Source organism: Heterodontus francisci, unplaced genomic scaffold (genome assembly GCF_036365525.1).
Source record: "Heterodontus francisci isolate sHetFra1 unplaced genomic scaffold, sHetFra1.hap1 HAP1_SCAFFOLD_352, whole genome shotgun sequence".
Lineage (NCBI taxonomy): Eukaryota > Metazoa > Chordata > Chondrichthyes > Heterodontiformes > Heterodontidae > Heterodontus > Heterodontus francisci.
Genome location: NW_027141164.1, coordinates 909,996 through 924,148, shown reverse-complemented (window position 1 = coordinate 924,148; position 14,153 = coordinate 909,996). Strand labels below are relative to the sequence as shown.

At 47.0% G+C, this 14,153-nt stretch overlaps 1 protein-coding gene across 1 annotated transcript; it reads right to left on the bottom strand.

The window, feature by feature from the left end:
* Window positions 1-250: 250 nt before the first annotated feature.
* Window positions 251-1,078, bottom strand: LOC137362369 (probable G-protein coupled receptor 139). The gene has a single exon (XM_068026774.1). It carries the CDS (start codon window positions 1,076-1,078, stop codon window positions 251-253), a length of 828 nt encoding a protein of 275 aa, XP_067882875.1.
* Between the last annotated feature and the right edge of the window lie 13,075 nt (window positions 1,079-14,153).

Below are 14,153 nucleotides of genomic sequence, written 5' to 3'. Positions count from 1 at the left end.
TCTGGGTCCGTGGTGGGTTGAGTTGAACTCCTACTGAGCTCTTTAGTGACATTTTTTTGAGAAATAATTCATGAAACGTCTACAGAGCGAGTCCCGCCTGAATAGAATAGACTGTCAGTAAAATATACCAGAATCAGATTTAAGATCATTTCATGGCGAATATAAACTGTACTCTCTGTCCAGTGGGGAGTATAGGAAATGCAATATGAAACGGGATTTAGTTCCAGTGTTTGAAACCCTTCAACTTTCTCTATGGTTTAACTAATGCAGCAATGAGCTTGAATGGGTATTTCATCGCATTCTTCAGCTCCTGTCTGAATTTAGTCTGGGTCACAGCATAAATACATGTGTTGGTGCAGGAACTGAGAAGCTGCAGCATCCTTGCTGTACGTTCTGCGATAAGGCGAGGGTCAGTGACGGAGGAATAAGACTGAATATTTGCAATTCGCCGGTAAATGGTGTAGACAGCCTGGATCATCCATAACAGTAGGAAACTGCCGGATACACCAAAGAGTAAAATGATGGATTTCCTTCGGTTTTCCATCTCTGGGTCCTTGTGATTCTGTCTATTGCTGTGGCCGCGGAGTCCCGTGCGGCCTCTACTGCTCACTAAAATACGTCTGACCGTCAGAACATTGAGCAGCAATATCAGAAAGAAAGGGACACAAGGGGTTAAAATTCGGTTAAACAGTTCAAACGCTCTCCATGCAAGGGAAATATGGAAGCTTGGCTTAGTGACACAATACCAGGAAACATTATCAATGGTATATTTTGGTTCATATACAAAGTACCAGGGCACAGATTCGAAACAGCTCAGCAAACTCACTGCTCCTACAATCACAGTAGCCGTTTTCTCAGTGCAATAGCTAGTTTTCAGCTTCCCACAACAAATAGCCACAAATCGATCAAAGGTGAAAGCGACTGTGAACCAGACAGAAACCATAGTTGTTGCAAAAACCAGGAAGGTAATGAGACAACATACGGGAGTAATTAGCAGGAATGAATCTCGGAAATAAATGAAACCAATCCAGCCCAATATGGGATCACTGATAACGACCAGGAGATCAGCCACTGCCATTCCCATCAGGTAGAGAGTGATACATTTGGAGAGACCGCACTTTCTGCGGGACAGGATCACAATCGCCACCAAGTTAACTGGAAGAGAGAGAAAAGGAAGAAGAGAAATTACTGATCAGACCTGGAGACAAAGCAGCAATTTGACTGGATCTGGGCTGAAATTTCCAGCTTTGTTGCTGCATCAAACAGTGAAAACTGATTCATTGACCTGGGCAGTGCTTTGGCACAGTGAAATGTTTGAAAACACAATTATCAAGAATGAATTGGGAAATCAATACAGAAATACATGAATACAGTCAGCACTGGATCCACTGGAAGGGCTGAAAGAGGGTGCAGTACTGGTGGGGAAGGGAGAAGGGGTTTCACAGAGCAGGAGCACAATACTTTTTAAAACAGGATTTGGGCTCTGTACTTCCTGCCGGGAAAGTTGGAACAGATGATAAGATGCAGCTGACTTGTTCTTCCAGGTGAGAGAGCTGACAGAAGTTGGTACAAAACAGGAAAAGGCTGAGATTCACGGCGGTGAGTTTGAGATTGCAGATTGGGTTGGAAAAGGCAGGTGGAGGCTGCACCAGTGAGTGAGATTGGGAGGGAGTATGGAAACTGACATAGAACCATAGAAAAAACACAGCACAGAAAGAGGTCATTCATCCCGTGCTGTACGTGCTGGCCGAAAGAAAAAACAAGCTGCCCAATCTAATCCCACCTTCCAGCACCTGGTCCATATCCTTACAGGTTACAGCACTTCAGGTGCAGGTCCAGGTACCTTTTAAAAGAATTGAGGGTTTCTGCCTCCACCACCGATCCGGGCAGTGAATTCCAGACACTCACCACCCTCTGGGTGAAAAAGTGTTTTCTCATGTCCCCTCTCAGCTTTCTAACAGTCTCCTTACATCTGTGCCCCCTGGTAATTGACCTCTCCGCTAGGGGAAACAGGTCCTTCCTGCCTACTCTATCTAGGCCCCTCATCATTTTATACACCTCAATTAAGTCAGCCCTCAGCCTCCTCTGCTCTAAGGAAAAGAACCCTAGCCTATCCAATCTTTCCTCATAGCTGCAACTTTCAAGCCCTGGCAACATTCTTGTAAATCTCCTCTGTACTCTCTCCAGAGCAATTATGTCCTTTCTGTAATGTGGTGACCAGAACTGTACACAATACTCCGACTGTGGTCTAATCAGCGTTTTATACAGTTTCAGCATTGCATTCCTGCTTTTGTATTCTATACGTCGGCCAATAAAGGAAAGCATTCCATATGCCTTCTTCACCACTCTATCTACCTGTCCTGCCACCTTCAGGGACCTGTGGACATACATTTCAAGGTCTCTCACGTCTAAGCCTCTCAATATCCTCCTATTTATTGTGTATTCCATCACTTTATTTGCCCTCCCCAAATGCACTACCTCACACTTCTCCAGATTAAATTCCATTTGCCACTTTTCCGCCCACTCAACCAAACCATTGATATCATTCTGGAGTCTACAGCTATCCTCTTCACTATCAACTACACGGCCAATTTTTATGTCATCAGCAAATTTCCCAATCATGCCTCCCACATTTATGTCTAAATCATTAATGTAGTGGATGTAGCGGCTGGAAGGGAGACTGGAGCAGACGGTTTGGGAAAGTGGACAAACTGCGTAAGCAGCATGCGATAGACAGAGCTAAGATCCCATAACCAACGGATAGTAGCAGATAGTGAAGGGGACTGTCAGAGAATACAGCAGAATATAGATAGATTGGAGAGTTGGGCAGAGAAATGGCAGATGGAGTTCAATCAGGGCAAATGCGAGGTGATGCATTTTGGAAGATCCAATTCAAGAGTGAACTATACAGTAAATGGAAAAGTCCTGGGGAAAATTGATGTCCAGAGAGATTTGGGTGTTCAGGTCCACTGTTCCCTGAAGGTGGCAACGCAGGTAAATAGAGTGGTCAAGAAGGCATACGGCATGCTTTCCTTCATCGGACGGGGCATTGAGTACAAGAGTTGGCAGGTCATGTTACAGTTGTATAGGACTTTGGTTCGGCCACATTTGGAATACTGCGTACAGTTCTGGTCGCCACATTATCAAAAGGATGTGGATGCTTTGGAGAGGGTGCAGAGGAGGTTCACCAGGATGTTGCCTGGTATGGAGGGCGCTAGCTATGAAGAGAGGTTGAGCAGATTAGGATTATTTTCATTAGAAAGACGGAGGTTGAGGGGGGACCTGATTGAGGTGTACAAAATCATGAGAGGTATAGACAGGGTGGATAGCAAGAGGCTTTTTCCCAGAGTGGGGGTTTCAATTACTAGAGGACACGAGTTCAAAGTGAAAGGGGAAAAGTTTAGGGGGGATATGCGTGGAAAGTTCTTTACGCAGAGGGTGGTGGGCACCTGGAACGCATTGCCAGCGGAGGTGGTAGATGCGGGCACGATGGAGTCTTTTAAGATGTATCTAGACAGATACATGAATGGGCAGGAAGAAAAGAGAAACAGAACCTTAGAAAATAGGCGACATGTTTAGAGAGAGGATCTGGATCGGCGCAGGCTTGGAGGGCCGAAGGGCCTGTTCCTGTGCTGTAATTATCTTTGTTCTTTGTTCTTTTGTTCTTTGGATCAGATCTAAGCTCTGCAGTCCTGCCACATCCAGTCGTGAATGGCGGTGGACAATTAAATAACTAACTGGAGGAGGTGGCTCCACAAATATCCCCATCCTCAATGATGGGGGAGCCCAGAACATCAGTGCGAAAGATAAGGCTGAAGCATTTGCAACAATCTTCAGCCAGAAGTGCCGAGTTGATGATCCATCTCAGCCTCCTCCTGAAGTCCCCAGCATCACAGATGCCAAACTTCAGCCAATTCAATTCACTCCACGTGATATCAAGAAACGACTGAAGGCACTGGATACTGCAAAAGCTATGGGCCCTGACAATATTCCGGCAATAGTACTGAAGACCTGTGCTCCAGAACTTGCCGTGCCCCTAACCAAGCTGTTCCAGTACAGCTACAACACTGGCATCTACCCTGCAATGTGGAAAATTGCCCAGGTATGTCCTGTACACAAAAAGCAGGACAAATCCAACCCGGCCAACTACCGCCCCATCAGCCTACTCTCAATCATCAGTAAAGTGATGGAAGGTGTCATCAACAGTGCCATCAAGCGGCACTTGCTTAGCAACAACCTGCTCAGTGATGCTCAGTTTGGGTTCCGCCAGGGCCACTCAGCTCCTGACCTCATTACAGCCTTGGTTCAAACATGGACAAAAGAGCTGAACTCAAGTGGTGAGGTGAGAGTAACTGCCCTTGACATCAAGGCAGCATTTGACCGAGTATGGCATCAAGGAGCCCTAGCAAAACTGAGGTCAATGGGAATCAGGGGGAAAACCCTCCGCTGGCTGGAGTCATACCTAGCGCAAAGGAAGATGGTTGTGATTGTTGGAGGTCAATCATCAGAGCTCCAGGACATCACTGCAGGAGTTCCTCAGGGTAGTGTCCTCGGCCCAACCATCTTCACCTACTTCATCAATGACCTTCCTTCAATCAGAAGGTCAGAAGTGGGGATGTTCACTGATGATTGCACAATGTTCAGCACCATTTGCGACTCCTCAGATACTGAAGCAGTCTGTGTAGAAATGCAGCAAGACCTGGACAATATACAGGCTTGGGCTGATAAGTGGCAAGTAACATTCGTGTCACACAAGTGCCAGGCAATGACGATCTCCAACAAAAGAGAATCTAACCATCTCCCCTTGACATTCAACAGCATTACCATCGCTGAATCCCCCACTATCAACATCCTAGGGGCTACCATGGACCGATAACTGAACTGGAGTAGCCATATAAATACCGTGGCTGCAAGAGCAGGTCAGAGGCTAGGAATCCTGAGGCGAGTAACTCACCTCCTGACTCCCCAAAGCCTGTCCACAATCTACAAGGCACAACTCAGGAGTGTGATGGAATACTCTCCACTTGCCTGGATGGTTGCAGCTCCAACAACACTCAAGAATCTCGACACCATCCAGGACAAAGCAGCCCGCTTGATTGGCACCCCATCTACAAACATTCACTCCCTTCACCACCGACGCACAGTGGCAGCAGTGTGTACCATCTACAAGATGCACTGCAGCAATGCACCAAGGCTCCTTTGACAGCACCTTCCAAACCCGCGACCTCTACCAACTAGAAGGAAAAGGGCAGCAAATACATGGGAACACCACCACCTGCAAGTTCCCCTCCAAGTCACACACCATCCTGACTTGGAACTATATCGCCGTTCCTTCACTGTCGCTGGGTCAAAATCCTGGAACTCCCTTCCTAACAGCACTGTGAGTATACCTACCCCACATGGACTGCAGCGGTTCAAGAAGGCAGCTCACCACCACCTTCTCAAGGGCAATTAGGGATGGGCAATAAATGCTGGCCTGGCCAGCGACGCCCACATCCCATGAATGAATTTAAAAAAACTAAAGCGATAGATGAGGCAACAGAGGATTCAATGTAGGGAGAAAGAAGCTGATATTCACAGGGAGAGACGGCAGCAGAGTCATAGAGTCCTTTACAGGACAGGAGGAAGTCAATTGGCCCATCAAGTCGATGCCAACTCCCCACGGAGCCATCCAGTCAGTTCCACACCTTGACTCAATCCCTGTAGTCCTGCAAGTTTTATTAATTTACTTATTATTGATTCATTGGATGTGGGCATCGCTGGCTTGGCAATTATTGCCCATCCCTAATTACCCTTGAGATTGTGGTGGTGAGCTGCCTTCTTGAATTGCTACAGTCCATAGAATCATAGAAAGTTTAAGGCACAGACAGAGGCCACTTGGCCCATCGTGTCTGTGCCAGCCGAAAAATGACCCACCTGTTCTAATGCCACCTTCCAGCATTTGGTCCGCAGCCCTGAAGATTACGGCACTTATGGTGCATATCCAGACTCGTTTTGAATGAGATGAGGGCTGCTGCCTCAAACTATAACCAACTATAAGGTGAATACACTTGCATCTTTCTTATTTAAACAAATGAAAATCTGCCTGATTGGTTCATTTGCAATTACATTAGAGGAACAGTAAATGGAAGAACCCTTAGGAGTATTGACAGGCAGAGAGATCTGGGCGTACAGGTCCACAGGTCACTGAAAGTTGCAACGCAGGTGGATAAGGTAGTCAAGAAGGCATACGGCATGCTTGCCTTCATCGGTCGAGGCACAGAGTATAAAAATTGGCAAGTCATGCTGCAGCTGCACAGAACCTTAGTTAGGCCACACTTAGAATACTGCGTGCAATTCTGGTCGCCACACTACCAGAATCACAGAATCACAGAATAATACAGTGCAGAAGAGGCTCTTCGGCCCATCGAGCCTGCACCGATGCATTAAAACTCCTGACCTGTCTACCTAATCCCATTTGCCAGCACTTGGCCCATAGCCTTGAATGTTATGACGTGCCAAGTGCTCATCCAGGTACTTTTGAAAGGATGTGAGGCAACCTGCCTCTACCACCCTCACAGGCAGTGCATTCCAGACTGTCACCACCCTCTGGGTAAAAACGTTCATCCTCAAATCCCCCTTAAACCTCCTGCCCCTCACCTTAAACTTGTGTCTCCTCGTAACTGACCCTTCAACTAAGGGGAACAGCTGCTGCCTATCCACCCTGTCCATGCCCCTCATAATCTTGTACACCTCGATCAGGTCACCCCTCTGTCTTCCCTGCTCCAGCGAAAACAACCCAAACCTATCCAACCTCTCCTCATAGGTTAAATGTTGCATCCCAGGCACCATCCTGGTGAATCGCCTCTGCACCCCCTCCAATGCAATCACATCCTTCCTATAATGTGGCGACCAGAATTGCACAGTACTCCAGCTGTGGCCTTACCAAAGTTCTCTACAACTCCAACATGACCTCCCTGCTTTTGTAATCTATGCCTCGATTGATAAAGGCAAGTGTCCCATATGCCTTTTTCACCACCCTATTAACCTGCCCTTCTGCCTTCAGAGATCCATGGACAAACACGCCAAGGTCCCTTTGTTCCTCAGAACTTCCCAGTATCAGGCCATTCATTGAATACTTCCGTGTCACATTACTCCTTCCAAAGTGTATCACCTCACACTTTTCAGGGTTAAATTCCATCTGCCACTTTTCTGCCCATTTGACCATCCCGTCTATATCTTCCTGTAACCCAAGACACTCAACCTCACTGTTAACCACTCGGCCAATCTTTATGTCATCTGCGAACTTACTTATCTTTTCCCCCCACATAGTCATCTATGTCGTTTATATAAATGACAAACTATAGGGAACCCAGCACAGATCCCTGTGGTACGCCACTGGACACTGGCTTCCAGTACCTAAAACAGCCGTTTGTCATCACTGTGTCTCCTACAGCTAAGCAAATTTTGAATCCACCTTATCAAGTTACCCTGTACAAAGAACAAAGAAAATTACAGCACAGGAACAGGCCCTTCGGCCCTGCAAGCCTGCGCCGATCCAGATCCTCTATCTAAACATGTCGCCTATTTTCTAAGGGTCTGTATCTCTTTGCTTCCTGCCCATTCATGTATCTGTCTAGATACATCTTAAAAGACGCTATCGTGCCCGCATCTACCACCTCCGCTGGCAATGCGTTCCAGGCACCCACCACCCTCTGCGTAAAGACATTTCCACGCATATCCCCCCTAAACTTTTCCCCTCTCACTTTGAACTCGTGACCCCTCGTATTTGAATCCCCCACTCTGGGAAAAAGCTTCTTGCTATCCACCCTGTCTATACCTCTCATGATTTTGTACACCTCAATCAGGTCCCCCCTCAACCTCCGCCTTTCTAATGAAAATAATCCTAATCTACTCAACCTCTCTTCATAGCTGGCGCCCTCCATACCAGGCAACATCCTGGTGAACCTCCTCTGCACCCTCTCCAAAGCATCTACATCCTTTTGGTAATGTGGCGGCCAGAACTGCACGCAGTATTCCAAATGTGGCCGAACCGAAGTCCTATACAACTGTAACATGACCTGCCAACTCTTGTACTCAATACCCCGTCCGATGAAGGAAAGCATGCCGTATGCCTTCTTGACCACTCTATTGACCTGCGTTGCCACCTTCAGAATTAGAACATTACAGCGCAGTACAGGCCCTTCGGCCCTCGATGTTGCGCCGACCTGTGAAACCATCTGACCTACACTATTCCATTTTCATCCATACGTCTATCCAATGACCACTTAAATGCCCTTAAAGTTGGCGAGTCTACTACTGTTGCAGGCAGGGCGTTCCACGCCCCTACTACTCTCTGAGTAAAGAAACTACCTCTAACATCTGTCCTATATCTATCACCCCTCAACTTAAGGCTATGTCCCCTCGTGTTTGCCATCACCATCCGAGGAAAAAGACTCTCACTATCCACCCTATCTAACCCTCTGATTTTCTTATATGTCTCTGTTAAATCACCTCTCCTCCTCCTTCTCTCCAACGAAAACAATCTCAAGTCCCTCAGCCTTTCCTCGTAAGACCTTCCCTCCATACCAGGCAACATCCTAGTAAATCTCCTCTGCACCTTTTCCAAAGCTTCCACATCCTTCCTATAATGCGGTGACCAGAACTGCACGCAATACTCCAGGTGCGGTCTCACCAGAGTTTTGTACAGCTGCAGCATGACCTCGTGGCTCCGAAACTCGATCCCCCTACTAATAAAAGCTAACACACCATATGCCTTCTTAACAGCCCTATTAACCTGGGTAGCAACCTTCAGGGATTTATGCACTTGGACACCAAGATCTCTCTGTTCATCTACACTACCAAGAATCTTCCCATTAGCCCAGTACTCTGCATTCCTGTTACTCCTTCCAAAGTGAATCACCTCACACTTTTCCGCATTAAACTCCATTTGCCATCTCTCAGCCCAGCTCTGCAGCCTATCTATGTCCCTCTGTACCCTACAACATCCTTCGGCACTATCCACAACTCCACCGACCTTAGTGTCATCCGCAAATTTACTAACCCACCCTTCTACACCCTCTTCCAGGTCATTTATAAAAATGACAGACAGCAGTGGCCCCAAAACAGATCCTTGCGGTACACCACTAGTAACTAAACTCCAGGATGAACATTTGCCATCAACCACCACCCTCTGTCTTCTTTCAGCTAGCCAATTTCTGATCCAAAGCTCTAAATCACCTTCAACCCCATACTTCCGTATTTTCTGCAATAGCCTACCGTGGGAAACCTTATCAAACGCCTTACTGAAATCCATATACACCACATCCACTGCTTTACCCTCATCCACCTGTTTGGTCACCTTCTCGAAAAACTCAATAAGGTTTGTGAGGCACGACCGACCCGTTACAAAACCGTGCTGACTATCGCTAATGAACTTATTCTTTTCAAGATGATTATAAATCCTGTCTCTTATAACCTTTTCCAACATTTTACCCACAACCGAAGTAAGGCTCACAGGTCTATAATTACCAGGGCTGTCTCTACTCCCCTTCTTGAACAAGGGGACAACATTTGCTATCCTCCAGTCTTCCGGCACTATTCCTGTCGACAATGACGACATAAAGATCAAGGACAAAGGCTCTGCAATCTCCTCCCTAGCTTCCCAGAGAATCCTAGGATAAATCCCATCTGGCCCAGGGGACTTATCTATTTTCACACTTTCCAAAATTGCTAACACCTCCTCCTTGTGAACCTCAATCCCATCTAGCCTAGTAGCCTGAATCTCAGTATTCTCCTCGACAACATTTTCTTTCTCTACTGTAAATACTGACGCAAAATATTTATTTAACACTTCCCCTACCTCCTCTGATTCCACACACAACTTCCCACTACTATCCTTGATTGGCCCTAATCTAACTCTAGTCATTCTTTTATTCCTGATATACCTATAGAAAGCCTTAGGGTTTTCCCTGATCCTATCCGCCAATAACTTCTCGTGTCCTCTCCTTGCTCTTCTTAGCTCTCCCTTTAGATCCTTCCTGGCTAGCTTGTAACTCTCAAGCGCCCTAACTGAGCCTTCACGTCTCATCCTAACATAAGCCTTCCTCTTCCTTGTCAAGACAAGCGCTTCAACTTCTTTAGTAAACCACGGCTCCCTCGCTCGACAACTTCCTCCCTGCCTCACAGGTACATACTTATCAAGGACACGCAGTAGCTGCTCCTTGAATAAGCTCCACATTTCGATTGTTCCCATCCCCTGCAGTTTCCTTCTCCATCCTACGCATCCTCAATCTTGCCTAATCGCATCATAATTTCCTTTCCCCCAGCTATAATTTTTGCCCTGCGGTATATGCCTGTCCCTGCCCATCGCTAAGATAAAACGAACCGAATTGTGATCACTATCACCAAAGTGCTCACCTACATCTAAATCTAACACCCGGCCGGGTTCATTACCCAGTACCAAATCCAATGTGGCATCGCTCCTGGTTGGCCTGTCTACATACTGTGTCAGAAAGCCCTCCTGCACACACTGGACAAAAACAGACCCATCTAAAGTACTCGAACTATAGTATTTCCAGTCGATATTTGGAAAGTTAAAGTCCCCCATAACAACTACCCTGTTACTCTCGCCCCTGTCGAGAATCATCTTCACTATCCTTTCCTCTACATCTCTGGAACTATTCGGAGGTCTATAAAAGACTCCCAACAGGGTAACCTCACCTCTCCTGTTTCTAACCTCGGCCCATACTACCTCAGTAGACGAGTCCTCAAACGTCCTTTCTGTCGCTGTAATACTCTCCTTGATTAACAATGCCACACCCCCCCCCTCTTTTACCATCTTCTCTGTTCTTACTGAAACATCTAAATCCCGGAACCTGCAACATCCATTCCTGCCCCTGCTCTACCCATGTCTCCGAAATGGCCACTACATCGAGATCCCAGGTACCAACCCATGCTGCAAGCTCACCCGCCTTATTCCGGATGCTCCTGGCATTGAAGTAGACACACTTTATACCAGGTTCTTGCTTGCCAGTGCCCTCTTGCGTCCTTGTAACCTTATCCCTGACCTCACTGCTCTCAACATCCTGTACACTGGCACTACATTTTAGGTTCCCATTCCACTGCTGAATTAGTTTAAACCCCGCCGAAGAGCACTAGCAAATCTCCCCCCCAGGATATTGGTAGCCCTCTGGTTCAGGTGAAGGCCATCCTGTTTGTAGAGGTCCCACCTACCCCATAAAGAGCCCCAATTATCCAGGAAACCAAAACCCTCCCTCCTGCACCATCCCTGCAGCCACGTGTTCAACTCCTCTCTCTCCCTATTCCTCGCTTCGCTATCACGTGGCACGGGCAACAACCCAGAGATAACAACTCTGTTTGTTCTCGCTCTAAGCTTCCACCCTAGCTCCCTGAATTTCTGTCTTAAATCCCCATCTCTCTTCCTACCTATGTCGTTGGTGCCTATGTGGACCACGACTTGGGGGTGCTCCCCCTCCCCCTTAAGGATCCCAAAAACACGATCCGAGACATCACGAACCCTGGCACCTGGGAGGCAACATACCAACCGTGAGTCTCTCTCGTTCCCACAGAACCTCCTATCTGTTCCCCTAACTATGGAGTCCCCAATGACTAATGTTCTGCTCCTCTTCCCCCTTCCCTTCTGAGCAACAGGGACAGACTCTGTGCTAGATACCTGTACCCCATTGCTTACCCCTGGTAAGTCGTCCCCTGCAACAGTATCCAAAACGGTATACCTGTTGTTGAGGGAAACGGCCACAGGGGATCCCTGCACTGCCTGCTGGTTCCCTCTCCTTCCCCTGACGGTAACCCATCTACCTACTTCTTTTACCTGAGGTGTGACTACCTCCCCATAACTCCTCTCAATAACCCCCTCCGCCTCCCATGAGCAAATTGTCTGTATCCCATGTGCATTTGCTTTCTTGATAAGTCTCCCATGTGGGACCTTGTCAAAGGCTTTGCTGAAATCCATGTAAACTACATCAACTGCACTACCCTCATCTACACACCTGGTCACATGCTCAAAAAATTCAATCAAATTTGTGAGGCATGACCTCCCTCTAACAAAGCCATGCTGACTATTCCTAATCAAATTTTGCCTCTCCAAGTGGAGATAGATTCTCTCCTTCAGAATTTTCTCCAATAGTTTCCCTACCACTGACGTGAGACTCACTGGTCTGTAGTTCCCTGGCTTATCTCTACAACCTTTCTTAAATAGTGGGACCACATAAGTTGTTCTCCAGTCCTCCGGCACCTCCCCCGTGGCCAGAGAGGAATTAAAAATTAGGGTCAGAGCCCCTGCAATCTCCACCCTCGCCTCCAACAGCATCCTGGGACACAAATCGTCCGGACCTGGAGATTTTTCCACTTTTAAGCGTGCCAAAACCTCCAATACCTTGTCACTCCCTATGACAATTTGCTCAAGAACCTCACAGTCTCTCTCTCTCAGTTCCATATCTACAACCTCTTTCTCTTGGGTGAAGACAGATGTGAAATATTCGTTCAACACCCTACCAATGTCCTCTGGCTCCACCCACAGATTTCCCCCTTGGTCCCGAATGGGACCTACTCTTTCCCTGGTTATCCTCTTCCCATTGAAATAGTTATAGAATATCTTGGGATTTTCCCTACTTTTACCAGCCAGAGTTTTCTCATGTACCCTCTTTGCTCTCCTAATTGCTTTCTTAAGCTCCATCCTACACTTTCTGTACTCCACTAATGCTTCCGTTGATTTGCTCTCCTTGTATTTGCTAAAAGCTTCTCTTTTCCCTCTCATCGTATCCTGAATGTTTCTGGTCATCCATGGTTCTCTGGGCTTGTTGCTCCTACCTAGTACCCTCGAGGGAACATGTTGGGCCTGTACCCTCCCCATTTCCTTTTTGAATGCCCCCCACTGCTTTTCTGTAGATTTCCCGACAAGTAACTCTTTCCAGTCTACCTTGGCCAGATCCTGCCTTATTTTACTAAAATTCGCTCTCCCCCAATCCAAAACCTTTTTTTGCAACTTGTCTATTTCTTTCTCCATAACAAGCTTAAATTGTACCATGTTGTGGTCACTATCACCAAAATGCTCTCCCACCAGCACATCAACCACTTGTCCAGCTGCATTCCCCAGAATTAGGTCCAGCACTGAATGCTCCCTTGTTGGATCCTCTACATATTGAGCTAAAAAGTTTTCCTGTATACATTTTAAGAATTCCACTCCATCTAAGCACTTAACACGATGACTGCCCCAATTAACGTTGGGAAAGTTGAAATCATCTAATATAATTACCCTATTATTATTTTTACACACCAATGCAAATTGCGCACATATTTGCTCCTCAATTTCCCGCTGACTATCTGGGGGTCTATAATAAACACCTAGCAATGTGGCTGTCCCTTCTTTATTCCTAAACACTACCCATAAAGCTTCATTTGATGCCCCCTCCATCTCTTCTTACTGCAGTAACTGATTCCTTAACTAATATTGCAATGCCCCCTCCTCTTTTACCCCCTCCTCTGTCTCGCCTGAAGATTCTATATCCCGGGATATTGAGCTGCCAATCCTGCCCCTCCCTCAACCATGTCTCCGTGATGACTACTATATCACAATTCCACGTGTCAATCCTTGCTCTTAACTCATCTGTTTTACCTGCAATACTCCTGGCATTAAAGTAGAGGCCATCCATCCTGGTCTTACTCCCTTGAAACTTACTTCCACTGTATTCCCTCTGACTTGTTTGCTTTCCTGTGTGTTTAGCTGTGTCCCTATTCTGCTAGGAGTCTGCATCCACTCCCGCTCCCAAATTAGTTTAAACTCCTCCCAACAGCACTAGCAAACCCGCCAGCAAGGATGTTAGTCCCCCTCTGGTTCAGATGTAGACCGTCCCGCTTGTACAGGTCCCACCTTCCCCAGAAACGGTCCCAGTGGTCCAGGAATCTAAAACCCTCCCTCCTGCACCAATTCTTAAGCCACGCATTCATCTGTGCTATTCTCCTATTTCTATACTCGCTAGCACGTGGCACTGGGAGTAATCCAGAGATTACAACCTGAGAGGTCCTGCTTTTTAGTCTACTGCCGAACTCCCCGAATTCTTGATGCAAGACCTCATCCCTTTTTCTACCTATGTCATTGGTACCAACATGTACCATGACCTCTGCCTTATCACCCT